At 38.5% G+C, this 16439-nt stretch overlaps 1 protein-coding gene and 1 pseudogene across 7 annotated transcripts in view; both read right to left on the reverse strand.

Moving 5' to 3' along the window:
- MIGA1 (mitoguardin 1) overlaps nucleotides 1-14417 on the reverse strand; it is a 94007-nt gene extending 79590 nt beyond the window's left edge. For 2 of the 7 annotated variants that reach the window (XM_067044390.1, XM_067044419.1), the window contains exons 1-2: nucleotides 14072-14327; nucleotides 11128-11241 (exon numbers count right to left, since the gene is read on the reverse strand). In XM_067044390.1, the coding sequence (XP_066900491.1) occupies nucleotides 11128-11241; nucleotides 14072-14152 (195 nt within the window). In that variant the 5' untranslated portion in view covers nucleotides 14153-14327. The other 5 variants (XM_059075340.2, XM_067044436.1, XM_059075311.2 and 2 more) reach the window with 5 other exon arrangements.
- On the reverse strand, nucleotides 5755-6224 carry LOC131763333 (2-iminobutanoate/2-iminopropanoate deaminase pseudogene; annotated as a pseudogene).
- Nucleotides 14418-16439: the final 2022 nt, after the last annotated feature.

Below are 16439 nucleotides of genomic sequence, written 5' to 3' on the forward strand. Positions count from 1 at the left end.
AACTAAGATCCTACAAGACGCACAGTGCAGCCAAAAAATTAAATTCATATGGAAATGAAAAGGATCAAGAATAGTCCAAACAATTTTGAAAAAGAAAAACAAAGTTGGAAGACTAACCTTACTTGATTTTGAGACTTACTATAAAGCTACAATAAACAAAACACTGTCATGTTGACACAAAGAGACAAACAGATCAATGCAACAAGAGAGAGAGTACAGAAACAGACCCACACGTATACAGATGACTGATTTTTGGCAAAGGTACAAAAAGGTAGTCCAGTGGAAAAAGAGTAGTCTTTTCAACAACTAGTGCCAGGGTGGGAGGGAGGCTCAAGAGGGAGGGGATGTGGGGATGTATGTATTCGTATAGCTGATTCACTTTGTTATACAGCAGAAACTAACACAACAATGTAAAGCAATTATACTCAAATAAAGATATTTTTTTTAAAAACTAATGCTGGAAAAAACTGAGTATCCATATGCAATAAAATGGAATTTCAATCTATGTTTCACACCATGCACAACAATTAACTAATGGATCACCGATTTAAACACAAAACCTAAAACTATAACGGGTCCAGAAGAAGCATAGGAGAAAATCTTTGTGATCTTTGATTAGACAAATATTTCTTTGAGATGACACCAAAAACCTGACCCAGTTTTTTAAAAAAGTTGACAAATTGGACTTCAGAATTTAAAACTTCTGCTCTTTAAAAGGCACTGTTAAGAGAATGAAAAGACAATCCACGAATTAGGAGAAAATAGCTGCCAATCATCTATCTAACAAAGGAATTATATCTAGGGTATATAAAGAATTCTCCAAACATAATAAGAAAACAAAAAACCCAATTTAAAAATGGGCAGGGCTTCCCGGGTGGTGCAGTGGTTGAGAATCTGTCTGCCAATGCAGGGGACACGGGTTCGATACCTGGCCCGGGAAGATTCCACATGCCGCGGAGCAACTAAGCTCGTGTGCCACAACTACTGAACCTGTGCTCTAGAGCCCGCGAGCCACAACTACTGAGCCCGTGTGCCACAACTACTGAAGCCCGCGCGCCTAGAGCCCGTGCTCCACAGTGAGGGAAGCCACTGCAATGAGAAGCCCACACACTGCAACGAAGAGTAGCCCCCTCTTGCTGCAACTAGAGAAAGCCCGCGTGCAGCAACGAAGACCCAACACAGCCAAAAATAAATAAATAAAATTTCTTTAAAAATAAAAATGGGCAAAATATGGAGATATATGTACATGTATAGCTGACTCAATTTGTTATAAAGCAGAAACTAACACACCATTGTAAAGCAATTATACTCCAATAAAGATGTTAAAAATAAATAAATTTTTTTAAATGGGCTTTTTAAAAAGCTTTGAACAAACACATCAACAAAGAAGATAAACAGATAGCAAATAAGCTCATGAAAGCACATTCAACATTACTGGTCATTAGGGAAATGCAAATTAAAACCACAATGAGATTTCACTACACACCTATTTTATTTTATTTTATTTTATTTTATTTTTTTTATTTTTTTATTTTTTTTTTTTTGCGGTATGCGGGCCTCTCACTGTTGTGGCCTCTCCCGTTGCAGAGCACAGGCTCCGGACGCGCAGGCCTAGCGGCCATGGCTCACGGGCTTAGTTGCTCCGCGGCATGTGGGATCTTCCCGGACCAGGGCACGAACCCGTGTCTCCTGCATCGGCAGGCGGATTCTCAACCACTGCGCCACCAGGGAAGCCCCACACCTATTTTAGAATGGCAAAAATTAAAAAGACTGGCCACACCAATGGTATAACCATTTTGGAAGAAGTCTGGCATTTTCTTAAAAAATTAAACATATACCTACTTATGATTCAGTCATTCCTCTCCTAAGTATTTACCCAAGGAAGTGAACCTGTATGTTCATACAAAGACTAGTACAGAAATGTTCTTAGAAGCTTTATTTATCATTAAAAAATTAAAAAAAAAAAAAAGAAAAAACAGGAAACCCGAAAGTCCATCGCAGGTGAATAGCTGAACAAACTGTGGTATATCCATACAATGGAATACAGTTCAGTAATTAAAAAAAGAACTGACTACTGATACATGCAATAACGTGCATATATTTCAAAATAATTAGGCTGAGTGAAAAAAAGCCAGACAAAAGGAAGTTCATACTGTATGATTCCATTTATACAAAAATTCTAGAAAATGCAAACTAATCTATAGTGACAAAAAGCAGATCAGTGCTTGCCTGGGGAAAAGTGGGGGAGGGGAGTTGGACAGGAAGATTCAAAGGCAGAGATTACAAAAGGGAATGATAGAATTTTAGAGATCATAGGTATGTTTATTACCCTGACTGTGGCAAGGATTTCACAGGCATATACACATATATGTTAAAACTTAAATTGTATTCTTTACACACGTATAGTTTAATGCATGTCAATTTTACCTCAATAGAGCTGTTTTTGAAAAATAACATTTTCGGGACTTCCCTCGTGGTGCAGTGGTTAAGAACCCGCCTGCCAATGCAGGGGACACGGGTTCAAGCCCTGGTCCAGTTAGATCCCACATGCCACAGAGCAACTAAGCCCGTTCACCACAACTACTGAGCCTGCGCTCTAAAACCCGCAAGCCACAACTACTGAAGCCCGCGTGCCAAAACTACTGAAGCCCATGCACCTAGAGCCCGTGCTCCGCAACAAGAGGAGCCACTGCAATGAGAAGCTCACGCGCTGCAACAAAGAGTAGCCCTCGCTTGCCGCAACTAGAGAAAGCCTGCGCACAGCAGCGAAGACCCAATGCAGCCAAAAATAAATAATAATTTTAAAAACTAAATAAATTTAAAAAAATAACATCTTGGTTCTACACATAAATCCAAAATAATTGCTCATTTTCTGGTATACCAGAAATGATTTACTTCCACTTGCTATTAGTATTTGGCCTCAGCAACTCTGATCTAACAAAAATTTTAAACTATTCTTACTCTACTTTATTTCCAAATCCATTTAAATTCTTCCAAAACTATCATGAAAAATTGGAACATTCCAACGTCGCCTCAGATTTTTTCCCTTCGCAAACTGTAAGAATTATTCTCTTCAGTAATGTCTCCATACAGGAATTGCCAAATATTTGTTTCTTTCCATTTCTATGTTTTTCCCTCTGGAACCATAGCTCCAGTGTTCACTGCAACCAAATGAGATTCAGGGAAAAAGAAAAACAAAACAGTTCCTGGAATTTGGATGTTAAACAACCAATAATAAAATAAATTCTAAAAAATAGCACTATTATTAAGAACACCTTACTTTTCATTATATTTTATGAACTGCCTTGACCTCATTACCCCCCAAAAAATGTTTCTTAGATCAAATATAAAAATTAGTATTTACTGGATAAGCAAATGTAAGATAACAAAATTAAGACCTCATTTAAAGAAAATAATCTATTGGGAGTTCCCTGGCGGACTAGTGGTTAGGATTCGGCACTTTCACTGCTGTGGCCTGGTTTCAATCCCTCCTCAGGGAACTGAGATCCCATAAGCCATGTGGTGCAGCCAGAAAAAAGAAAAAAAAAGAAAGAAAGAAAATAATCTATTAACACAGGCCCAGCCATAATTAAGTGATCATGTGTTCTTTTTTTTTTTTTTTTTTTTTTTTGCGGTATGCGGGCCTCTCACTGCTGTGGCCTCTCCCACTGCGGAACACAGGCTCCGGACGCGCAGGCCCAGCGGCCATGGCTCACGGGCTCAGCTGCTCCACGGCATGTGGGATCCTCCCGGACCAGGGCACGAACCCGTGTCTCCTGCATCGGCAGGCGGACTCCCAACCACTGCGCCACCAGGGAAGCCCAGATCATGTGTTCTTAAACTGTCAGTTCTGCTATATCTTAGGGCACTGAAGTTAGAGAACTATTAGGAGACATAAATACAAAATTAAAACTACTGTCAGAAATATAACGTGCTTTTATTGATGTGAATTCAAATATAATATAAAGCAATTCACTTTTATTAAGATCCAAGTTCTGTGTATATGTTAAATATTATTTTTGCATAAAAGACCCATTACAACTTACAGTCCTAATCTCATGAAAAAAGAAACCTTTCCATGACAAAAATAAGGTAAATTTCCCAGGAAAAGATTTTTATCACAAGTAATCTAGATGACACAAGGTTTGAAAGTCTCTATTACTCCTGCCTATCACTTCTCATTTTGTTACTTCTTTCTTCCCCAGAGGAAAGTCAATTACTTTCTATTATCATTGTCTGGAACACTGAAAATACAGCATCTCTGAATCCCAAACTCTGAGGGGCTTTTCGAGGTCATACAGTTCCTTACCTCCAGAGAAAATGGAAACCAGACACGTGTCCTATTCATTCAACATGAACTGAGTACCAACTTATGGGCCAAACACTGAGAATACAAAGAAAGGAATAAGACACTGTTCCTGGTGCTCAGATTTCGCAATCCTCCCCACTCCATAACCCGATGCCATTGTTTAATGCTCTTGTCAAGTTTCTCCTATCATCTAATGTTCTCTGGAGACACAGAACAGCTATTTAGTCACACACAAGTCTACTGGTCCAATAACCTATTTCCCTTTATTCAGCATTAAGTTGTAACTAGAACTAAGTTGATCTATTCCTCTAACACAGTACTTAACACACCTTTTTTTTTTTTTTTTTGGCGGGGGGGGGGGGGACTCTTAAGAGCGTTACTGAAGTTCTCAGCTCAATAATGCCCGGGATTATATCTAGATCTTGTTCACCACTTTATATCAACTGAAACAGAGTAGATACTCAGTAAACATAGTTTGAATGAATCTCTCTGATAACTGGAACACTCCACATGTCACATGCTAACTGTGACCTTTGGACAAATGAGAATAATACCATCTTCCTCACAGGGCTGTTGTGAAAGGAGATAACATACGTAAAGTTATATCTGACACATAGTACACATTCCAAAAATCTGCTCTCTTATTATTTTAATTTAAAAAATTTTTTAAACAAACACCTTATTTTGAAATTATTTTATTTTATTTATTTTTAAAAATCTGCATGCTGGGCTTCCCTGGTGGCGCAGTCGTTGAGAGTCTGCCTGCCGATGCAGGGGACACAGGTTTGTGCCCCGGTCCGGGAAGATCCCACATGCCGCAGAGCGGCTGGGCGCGTGAGCCATGGCCGCTGAGTCTGCGCGTCCGGAGCCTGTGCTCCGCAACGGGAAAGGCCACAACAGTGAGAGGCCTGCGTACCACAAAAAAACCAAAAACAAACAAACAAACTAAAATCTGCATGCTATTTTATTTCCATTAGAAAAATATTATCTATATAAAATTTGGTCCAGTTTCTTCTCCTCTACCTCTACCATTCAAACTTAAATACTTCAATTTTACTCAAGTAAAAGCAGAATCATGCATCTGACATGAAAACTAAATATTTCACATCATTAAATTAATAGTTTAACTGAATTAGGTGTGTTCTTTATTATTTCTCAGGAATAGTAACTCATCTTTCCTACATGTTATTTCCCTTTACTTTTATTTTTCTGAGTAACTATGTAATGCATGCCTCTTTTCCCACATCCAGTAATATGAGTGCTATAGAAGTGTAATTTATAACTTCAGTAACTAGATTCATCATTAATCTTCAACTCATGTTCAATTCCCCTTATTATATATGGTATTTTCATAATAACTTCAGATATTTCAGTCAATCTTACACTTTCCAACAAAGACTGTAAAAGTTAAGACATAAATTTAAAAACATTATTAAAATTCCAGACTAAATAACACTGGGCCCACTTAGAGTGACGCTGTCACGAGGTCCTCGGACAGCTACTGCTTCAATCTCAACACAGCCTCCTTTGGGCAAAGCAGCAACCTGGTAAGCAGCTCTTGCAGGAAAACTACTCTTGAAATATTGTTTGTAGATGTCATTGACAGTATTGAAGTCATTTATGTCAGCCAGCAAAACAGCTGTTTTTGCCACATTCGTGAAGTCACAGCCTGCTGCTTTCAGAATTTCACCCATGTTTGGAAGAGCTTGTTTAGCCTCTGCCACCCCTCCTGGCACAAGCTGTCCACTTGCAGGATCCATGCCTAGCTGTCCTGAAATGTAAATGGTCCTGTCAACTAACACAGCCTGACTGTAGGGACCAATGGCCGCTGGGGCTTTCGCGGTGCTGATCACGTTTCTGATCAAAGACGACATGGCTAATCCTTTTCCCTTGCCGCCCATCGGAGACAACTACTCTGTATACTGCTCCTACTCGCGTCTCATGGGTCTCTGAAATCATTTTAAATTTACAGAAAAGTTGCAAAGATAGTAGAGAAAGTTCCCATATCACTCAGTTTTTCTCTGATAGTAACATCTTACATAACCATAGTACTCTTGTCAAAACTGAGAAATTAACATTAGTACAATATTAACTAAACTATATTCTTTATTCTGATTTCACCAGTTTTCCCACTAATGTCCTTTTTCTATTCTAAGGCCAACTCAAGATACTACACTACATTTAGACAGATTTTTATTTTTTAAGTGCTTAGTTAATTCTTAGTCTTTTCCACATAACACTCTGAATTTGGAGAATCAACAAAACTATTTAAAGCTATAGAACTGTCTGAAAAGAACTCTGAGCTTTTCCTTGGTCTTTTCTTGGTCCTTTGATGCTATTCAAATTATAGTCTACTCTCTTAGTACAGGGCCAACAAACTTTTTTGGTAAAGGCCAGGTAAATTATTTTAGGCTTGTGGAACATACGGTCTCTATTGCAACCACTGAACACTGCTGTTGTAGCACAAAAACAGTCACAGATAATACATTAACAAATGAGCATGGCTGTGTTCTAATAAAACTTTACTTGTAAAAACAGGCAGAGGTCTGGATTTGGCCCATAGCCTGTAGGTTGCTGACCCACCTTAGTGCATTTCATAACATGGAATGAGTTTGGATACTCAATACCATGACTGAGAGCAGAGGATGTATCCTTAAGTGTACTTGCAATGATTCTTTATATTATTTTTAAAAAAGTATTCCATGGAATAATGTGGACAATAGTCCTGGCCTCAGAAAACTATTCTTAGGATTGAAAAGCAGGTTGTTTGGTAGAATCAGTGTGGACAAAACACACAAAAATAATTGGCAAAAATCCTAAAGCTTTGAGGAGTTCAAAACAATACTATCCTTATGGAAGGAAATTTAGCAACATCTATCAAAATTTAAATACATTTACTCTTTGACCCCGAAATCCAAAGTCTAAAAATTTATCCTATACCTGTACCTATGTGACTTGAAGTATATCAAGCTTATTCATTACAGCATTGTTTGTAATGAACAAGATCAGAAACAACCCAAATGTCCATATACAGAAACATCATGTAGCTGCAGGAATAAAAACAAAACCAAAAAAACTACATATATTAATATGGAAAAATCTCCAGGAAATGCTTTAAGTATAAAAAAAAGCAAGAACATAAGTAGTATGCTACCTTCTATAAGAAAGAGGAGAAAATAAGAATATAGAATTGGGACTTCCCTGGTGGTCCAGTGGTTAAGAATCCGCCTACCAATGCAGGGGACACGGGTTCAAGCCCTGGTACGGGAAAATCCCACATGCTGCAGAGCAACTAAGCCCATGCGCCACAACTATGGAACCTGCACTCTAAAGCCCGTGAGCCACAACTACTGAGCCCACGCTCCTAGGGCCTGTGCTCTGCAACAAGAGAAGCCACCACAATGAGAAGCCCATGCACAACGAAGAGTAGCCCCTGCCTGATGCAACTGGAGAAAGTCCGCACACAGCAATGAAGACCCAACGCAGCCATAAATAAATAAATAAATATTTTTTAAAAAACAGAATATAGGACTTCCCTGGTGGTCCAGTGGTTAAGAATCCGCCTTCCAATGCAGGGGACCCGGGTTGGATCCCTGGTTGGGGAACTAAGATCCCACGTGTCGTGGGGCAACTAAGCCTGCACATCACAACTGCTGAGCCCACATGCTCTGGAGCCCACATGCCACAACTAGAGAGGAGCCCACACGCCACAGCTAAGGCCCAAGGCAGCCGAAGAAAAGAAGGAAAGAAGGGAGGGAGGAAGGAAGGAAAATATAATTGCTTTTGCTGGTACCTGAATAAAGAAACCTTGAAAGATATTCAAGTAATCTAAACGGTTACCTATAGAAGTGGATAGAGATTGAGAGAAAACAACTTCATGTATGTACGTGTGTGTGTGTGTGTGTGTGTGTGTGTGTAGTTCTGGTTTTTGAACCATGTAAATGTATTAGCTATTCAAATAATAAATTTTAAAGAATAATATTACTTTAGAATCATTGTAAGGATTAAAGAGTTTGTAAATGTAACCAATATAAAATCTCTAACACAGTGTTTTACACAGAGTGGGTGCTGCTATGTCCTGTTGCTGGTCTTTTTAAATGTCATCCAAATGGTGTGATAACATAAACAAATGAAAGAATAAATACCAAACACTTAGACTCAATATTTTCAGCTCTAGGAATCTACCTTAATAAAAATCTAAAAATTGGACAAAGATTTAAATATAAATAATGAACTGCTGAAACAATCCAAAAACTCAAAAATAGAGAAATATTCAATAAACTATAGTACACCTATACTTATAAAGCATTTTTAATGACAGAGAAGATGCTCAAAACATACAACTTTATAATCTCAAATGAGGGGGACAGAGCGGTAAGGGTGGGGAGTGAGGGACTGGGAAGCAGAGAGATATATGCGGAAATAAAAGACCTAAGCAAAGTACAGCCAATAAACTTTTATAGAGGGGTTGTTGGCAATTTTTATTTTCTCTTTAATTCTTTTCTGTATTTTTCAAATTTTCTTTTAATCATGTAATCCTAAAAAGGAAAAGAAAGAGAGAGAAAATGGATTTCGGGATCAAAGAAATGCAAGTTCAAATCCCATATTATATACGCAATTTTAGACAAGTTAATTAAGCTGTTAAAAAGCTGCCAGATTTGTAAAATGGAGATGACACAGAAATTCCAGGGTTATTTTAAGGATTAGAGACATTATATGTAAAAAAGACCTAACTAATGTCTTAAACATAGTGAATACTAACTAGTATTATTCTCATACATCTTATCTGTGTAACATCCTCGCCTATATAAAATTATACTAGGGGATTTCCCCAGCAGTCCAGTGGTTAAGACTCCACACTTCCACTGAACGGGGTGTGGATACAATCCACAGGGATCTAAGATGGGGGAACTAAGGTGGGGAACTGGTTGGGAAACTAAGATCCCACATGCCATGCGGCATGGTGAAAAAAAGAAAAAGAGAGAGAAAAATAAAATAAAATTATACTATATTTTATCAATCTAAGGTACTATTTATCCCTTTTAAGATGCAAGCAAGTTTTAGAAATGTTGAAATGTGAAAAATGATCATCCTAGATTTGATGAAATTCAGTGTTTAAGTTTAGTGAAATAAATGTTACTTTCCATACGTAATTTTTTATTTACTACAATGGAGTGTAAACTGCATTAGAAGCAGATATTAAAAATAACAGGAGGGACTTCCCTGGTAGCACAGTGGTTAAGAATCCACCTGCCAGTGCAGGGGACACGAGTTTGAGCCCTGATCCGGGAAGATCCCACATGCCGCGGAGCAACTAAGCCCATGCGCCACAACTACTGAGCCTGCACTCTGGAGCCTGTGAGCCACAACTACTGAGTCCGTGTGCCACAACTACTAAAGCCCGTGCGCCTAGAGCCTGTGCTTCATAACAAAAGAAGCCACTGCAATGAGAAGCCCACGCACCACAACGAAGAGTAGCCCCTGCTCGCAGCAGCTAGAGAAAGCCTGTGTGCAGCAACAAAGACCCAACGCAGCCAAAAATAAATAAATAAGTAAAATTTATTTTAAAATATATAAAAAAATTAAAGGATTGGGAATTCCCTGGCAGTCCAGTGTTAGGACTCAGTACTTTCATTGCTGGGGCCTGAGTTCAATCCCTGGTCAGGGAACTAGGATGCTGCAGGCCGTGCAGCTTCTATGTTTCTATATAAGATACACAAATGGATAGTAAGCACGTGAAAAAATGCTCAACATGACTAATTAGGGAAATGCAAATCAAAACCACAATGAGATACCAACTCACTACCATGAGAGTGGCTACTATTAAAAAAACAGAAAACAAGTGTTGGCAAGGATGTAAAGAAACTGGAACCCTTGTGCAGTGCTGGTAGAAATAAAAAATGGTGCAACCACTATGGTAAACAGTATGGCAATTCCTCAAAAAATTAAAAATAGAATTACCATATGATGCAGAAATTTCACTTCTGGGTATATACCCAAAATAACTGAAAGCAGGAACCTGAATAGATACTTGTACAGTCATGTTTACAGCAGCATTATTCACAAAAGCCAAAAGGTAGAAGCAACCCAAATTCCAGCAATGAATGAATGAATAAACAAAATGTGGTATATTCATAAAATCAAATGTTATCCAACTCGGGGAAAAAGAGGGAATTCTGACACATGCTACAACATGGATGAACCTCGAAAACATTTTGCTAAGTGAGGTAAGCCAGTCACAAAAAGGCAAATACTATGTAACTCCACTTATGAGGTACCTAGAGTAGTCAAATCAAATCCATAGAGACAGAATAGAGAATGGTGGTTGCCAGTAGCTGGTGGGAGGGGGAATAAAGAATTGCTGTTTAGTGGCTCCAGAGGTCCAGTTTTGCAAGATGAAAAGAGTTCTCAAGATTGGTTGCACAATAGTGTCAACGTACCTAATGCTACTGAACTGCACATTTAAAAATGGTTAAAATGGTAAATTTTGTTACATATATTTTACCACAATAAATAAAGTTAATATTAAAGGACTGTAATAGTGAGAACAAGCCTATTAGAATAACATAATTCTCTGAAAATAACTGTAATAGACTGTAAATTCACTTAAGGTAGGAAGATTTTTTTTAAGTAATACAATCTCCTTTTAAGAGTTATGAATATGATAACAAAAAAACATGAAATAAAAACCAAGTAAGTTTTAAACTACTTTAATAAACACTTCGAAGCATTTAAAACCCCAAATGAAATTTAAATACTGTATACACAATTCGCTCTGAGCAACAGACTTATTCAACTTCGTATTTCTTTTTTTTTACCTGGCTGAGAGAATAGTACCAAGACAGAGGAAGATCAAACACTCTTAGTGCTGCTGTCCTCAGGGAAAACTGTGGTTCACTTACTGTTTCTTCTGACATGACTCCTCTTCTAATCTTCAGTAAATGAAACAAAAAATATATTAGCCACAAAGATTTCTGGTTATTCTACAAATGAAAGATACAAATTGAAAATTTAACTCTTTTTAAACAGCTTTCTTTTTTGCCCTTAATTAAACAGCTTTCTTTTTTGCACACTAACCTGAAGAAAATAACATTCTGAGCCAAATTCACTTGAGCTAAAAGTTTATTAATCACCAAAGTAACAAAAAAGAAAATGAGTTAGATTTCAATTTTGAGTTCAAGTAGTAAATTTTCCTTAGAAAACTGCAGGTTCTAGATTCTCTCTTTTCTGGTTAAAAAAATGTTTCAGCTGTTAAATAGTAATTTAAAATATTTTTCTTCCTACTTATTTCCTTCCAATAACAGCATTGCGGGGGCAGGTACTGAAAGAAATCTGATTGGAATCTTGACTCTAGGGGCTAAAAATGAAGCTCAGGGCTCACTGAACTTCAGAACTCATGCATTTATTCTCCTACTGCCCCGTTTTAGAAAAATTTTTATTTTATATTGGAATATAGTTGATCCTACTATCCCATTTTAAAGCGCTTGAAAGAAATGACATACACGCTGTGAAATTTTAAAATTGTTTGAACGCCTATTTCTACTGAAACCAAAGAAAGAAAAATCAGTTGTCCACAGAGAAGACAGTCATCACTGAGAGAGGCCCTTAAAGGTAGCAGAACGCTGACAGAAACATGATGGTTCAGGGTCTAGGTCTATGCTTTGTAGAGCCAGAAAGTCAGTTTTATCAGTGTACCCAGCTGGATACACACTAAACAAATTCAGAGTATTGATTTAAATTAGTTTACAAATTTGCTCATTTATAATAAGGAAATACACTATCTAGTGAAAGAATATGTTTATATGCTATCAAAACATACCCTTTCTGAAATAAGACATTGCAGGGAGTTGAATTAAGTATAAAAGACTGTGTGGGGCTTCCCTGAAGGCGCAGTGGTTGCGAGTCCGCCTGCTGATGCAGGGGAGACGGGTTCGTGCCCCGGTCCAGGAGGATCCCACATGACGCGGATCGGCTGGGCCCGTGGGCCGCCCTGCGCGTCCGGAGCCTGTGCTCTGCAGCGGGAGAGGCCACAGCGGTGAGAGGCCCGCGTACCGCAAAAAAAAAAAAAAAAAAAAAAAAGGCTGTGTGGTGAGCACAAAATTAACGGGCCCTGAGGAATATTTCATACAAGCTGGGAAAGAGCCTGAGAACTGTTTCTGGTGTACAAGAGTAGGCTTCCCCACTAGCCAGAATGTTTAGGCCTACCGAATTCAATACTTCTTTCCCTTGCAGAGTGCTGTACCAACTACCAAACAGAAAACAGAAACTACCAACAATCCCTCTATAAAAACTTATTTGCTATACTTTAAGTCCTTTATTTCTGCATATATCTCTGCTCTCTTCTTCTAAACTCTAGTAGACTAATCCCTTCCGTTAATAAGCCCCGTTTTTGTTTTTTTTTTTTCAGACAACTATCAAAACTACTGATTAAGTAGTAGTTTCCTTTCACATCAAGCACAATAATACTTCTTAAGGTGGGTTACTGCTACTGACCGTTTACCTTTTCCCTATTAGGGACACTCAAGGAGTATAAACTTAATTCCCCCTCACTCATATTCTAAATATAATATTTCAGCTCAGTGTAATTAGTTCTAATTGAAGTACATTTATTCTAACCAACAAACTGTGATAGAGACATATTATTCATAAATACAAAGGAAATCATGAAGAAACAGTTAAACAAGTGAAAAACAGTCTTCTGAGGAATGAGACTAGGGATGTAGGGAGGCGGGGCAGGGAACCAGTTTTTCATTATAAGTGCTTCTGTAATATTTGATTAAGTGCCTACATGTACTACTTTTCTGAAATGTTACACACAAAAAAGGAGGGGAAGCACATTTATCCACCCCCCCAAAAAACCCCCCCCAAAACCTGACAACTTCTTTTAGAGAAACATTTTTAGTAACGAAATAGATTCTGGATCATTAAAGCTATCTGTGCTATTGAATTAAAAATTTTTAAAAAAAGATACTGGGAGTAATTCACCCAAAGTGATTTTCTCCATAACAGAGTTCCAGATTTTTAAGCAGAGGAGAAAGAAAATAAAGCAATCACTTCAATTTGCTGCAGGGGTTTTCTTAAAAGAATTCTGACAAATGTCTATTTTTGCATTCTAACCACCTCATTCCCTTTCACTTAAAATCACTAAGGAAGTGATTCCAAACTTAATCATTAATAATCGAATAGCTTTTAAAAACTTGTCATTTCAGTTGCTTTCATAAATATTAATTTTAAAAAACCATGAAGGCAGTTTCATGATTATTCGAATTTCGAGAGGGGGGTCTAAAACATCATCCAAAATATTATATTCTGTAATATTACTCGCTTCTCTCCATTCTAACCACGAGAGTTAAAAATGTGTCATAAATAGAATTTGTTTCTTAAACACCCTAAAATTGGACTTTATAATCCAAGCAAGAATGAAAGTCTGAAATATCCACAAATTTTTGATAATCTATACAACCGAACTCTGAGAAGATACTTGAAATACAGCAAAAATGCTTACTTGCAATAATGATAAAATAATAATAAAGGTCTGTGCACGAGCAAGACCTTTTGGAGTCCTCCCTCCAGAAAATAAAAGTTGAACAACTTTATTTACAGAAGGGTTCTAAAGCCACAAACCTCCCGATGCTAAATTATTCTCGGAAAGCATCTTCAAGGAAAGCGTTATCTTCCTCATCCAAAAACCACTCCCCGCTCAAACCACTGACATTCTTGCAGGAACTTGTACCACACTAGCTGCCCCTCCCTCAGGCCTACCTCACCCCCACCGCGCTCTCCTGTGCGGGCTTCCTTTTTCTTTACCAAGAGGACCAGGAAAGGGGCTCCCTCTCGGCTCATCCGCCCCGACCGACCCTCGCCAGCCCGCCCTGATTCAGCGGTCCCGGGCGGGCCTCCCTCCGGCTTTCTGTTCTTCCACCCGCACTCGGAGTCCAAAAGTCGCAAGCTGGCGCTCTTGCCCGCCCAGCAGCCTCTACCCCGTGGCCGCTGCGACCCTACCAGACCCTCCGCCCGCGTACCTGGCGCTCCAGGGTAAGTGCAGCCTGCCCACGCCTACTTCCCCGCCGCAGCGAGCCGCAGGCTGACCCCAGGGGCGGAGTCCTTCCGGGGTCAGGAGTGGGAAGGTGGAGAGAAAGTAGCGGGGGCCTCCTAGCCTTTCAGCGTGAAGGGCTACGTGTGAAGCAGCTCCCGCCATTTTTGTTTAGGGTAGAGGCTCTCGCCCTGCCAGATAGAATGGAAGAATCGTATCCTCTTACAGTGCTGTCAAGAACTAGCATCCTAGTTCGTAACCACTTGAGAGTTCTAGGACCATACTATGAATCTGGTGAAAACTATGGGGCCTTTTCCTCATATGTCATTTAAATACAGTGTTAAAAAAAATACACTCACATACTATTAAAAGAAAAAATTGTGTGTGTGTATATATACATATATATGTATATATATATGAGGTTAGATGCCCAAAACCAATCCACAGGTCCCAGATTAAGAACTACTACAGACACACAGCCCCCAAACAAATTAATGTTGAGGCATTACAATCCTGTATTAATGATGAAGTTATTATTGATTTCAATTCCTCTTTAGCTTTTCTCCATGTTTCCTACTGAATTAGGCTACCAAATAATATGTGAATATGGTCAACTCTGAGGGGTTAGGCAATGTATTCACAGCTCCGAGGTTCTGTCTAATACTCAGTAAACTAATGGGGTGGGAGGGAGAACAACAGAAAACAACATGTTGTTTCTATGTGCAGTCCTGAGCCAAAACATTCCGTCAGAACTGCAGATTTTAAAATTCCAATTTCTGAGCATATTTGTGGTGAAAAGCCAAAATAATTTTGTAAGGGTTGCTAAAACATGAGAGCACATGCTACTATTCCTATCTAAGAATCAAGAATGAAGTCTTTTCTGGTAGTGTTCGAAATTCCCATTTAGTGAAATGGAAAATAGGGAGAATGGTAATGCAGTGTCTGACGTTACCGGATGAATAATAACTAAAAATGCACAGACTGAGTTGTGTGTGAAAGTATTGTGCACTTGTGAACATTGCTCTTGACACTTGAAGAACCTGGAATTTGTAAGGCTATGTTTGTTTATTCTTCCATCTCATGTCTGTGCCTCTTCCCTATTTCCCACAACTTCCAAACATTCAGCCTAATGGGAAGAACAGTAATAATGATGACTACCACTTAAAGCCACTTTCCTATGAACACTATCTCCTTTAATTCCACAATAACCATTATGAGAAAGATATTATTACACACTGGGTATGGATTTTACTCTTTAATAGGAGAATAAGAACTATCAGATTTTATTTATTTTGCTAAATCAGTGTAGTTTGCTACAAGCCTCCCTTCTCCTGGATTACCAGAATATTCAATCTTAGTCATTATTGGATATATCAGGTACAATGCTGTTAGCAAGAAGCAAAAGAAAACTGAACAAATAGTAGCTTAAACCATAGGACAGGGTGGTCCACATGGATGTTAGCAACAGATGGACACAGTCTTGTATTTGAACATTCATATCTTTTATGTCTTCTGCTATCCTGGCCTAGGAAAAAAAATGGCACTTGGGTTAATTCTAAAGGTCTGATCCTCCCCCAGATAACCAAAGTCATCATGTAGTGCTCACCAAACCAGGAAGTGGAATTCATGAAATAATATTAGTTGTTGCTATTGTTCAAATACTGAGGTACTTGCTACATCAACCATTAGCGAATTTGTGTATCCTGTCTGCATAGTATTGAACAATGCTATGGAGTCATACTGCCACAGTTTGAATTCTTTCTCTGCCATTTACTAGGTGCATGGTCTTAGGCAAGGTACTAACCCTCATTATGCCTCAGTTTCCTCATTGGGATGTTGAGAAGAGAAATGTAATAATACTTGTAAAGCACTAAGAATCTTATATAGGTATTTTTTTAGGATTACAAAAAATTTTTATTGGATTATAGTTGATTTACAATGTTGTGTTACCTTCTGCTGTACAGCAAAGTGAGTCAGTTATACATATACATATATACTCTTTTAAAAAATTTATTTATTTATTTATTTATGGTTGCATTGGGTCTTCCTTGCTGTGCGTGGGCTTTCTCTAGTTGCGGCGAGCGGGGGCTACTCTTT

This window comes from Kogia breviceps, chromosome 1 (genome assembly GCF_026419965.1).
Source record: "Kogia breviceps isolate mKogBre1 chromosome 1, mKogBre1 haplotype 1, whole genome shotgun sequence".
In the NCBI taxonomy this organism is placed as follows: Eukaryota; Metazoa; Chordata; class Mammalia; order Artiodactyla; family Physeteridae; genus Kogia; species Kogia breviceps.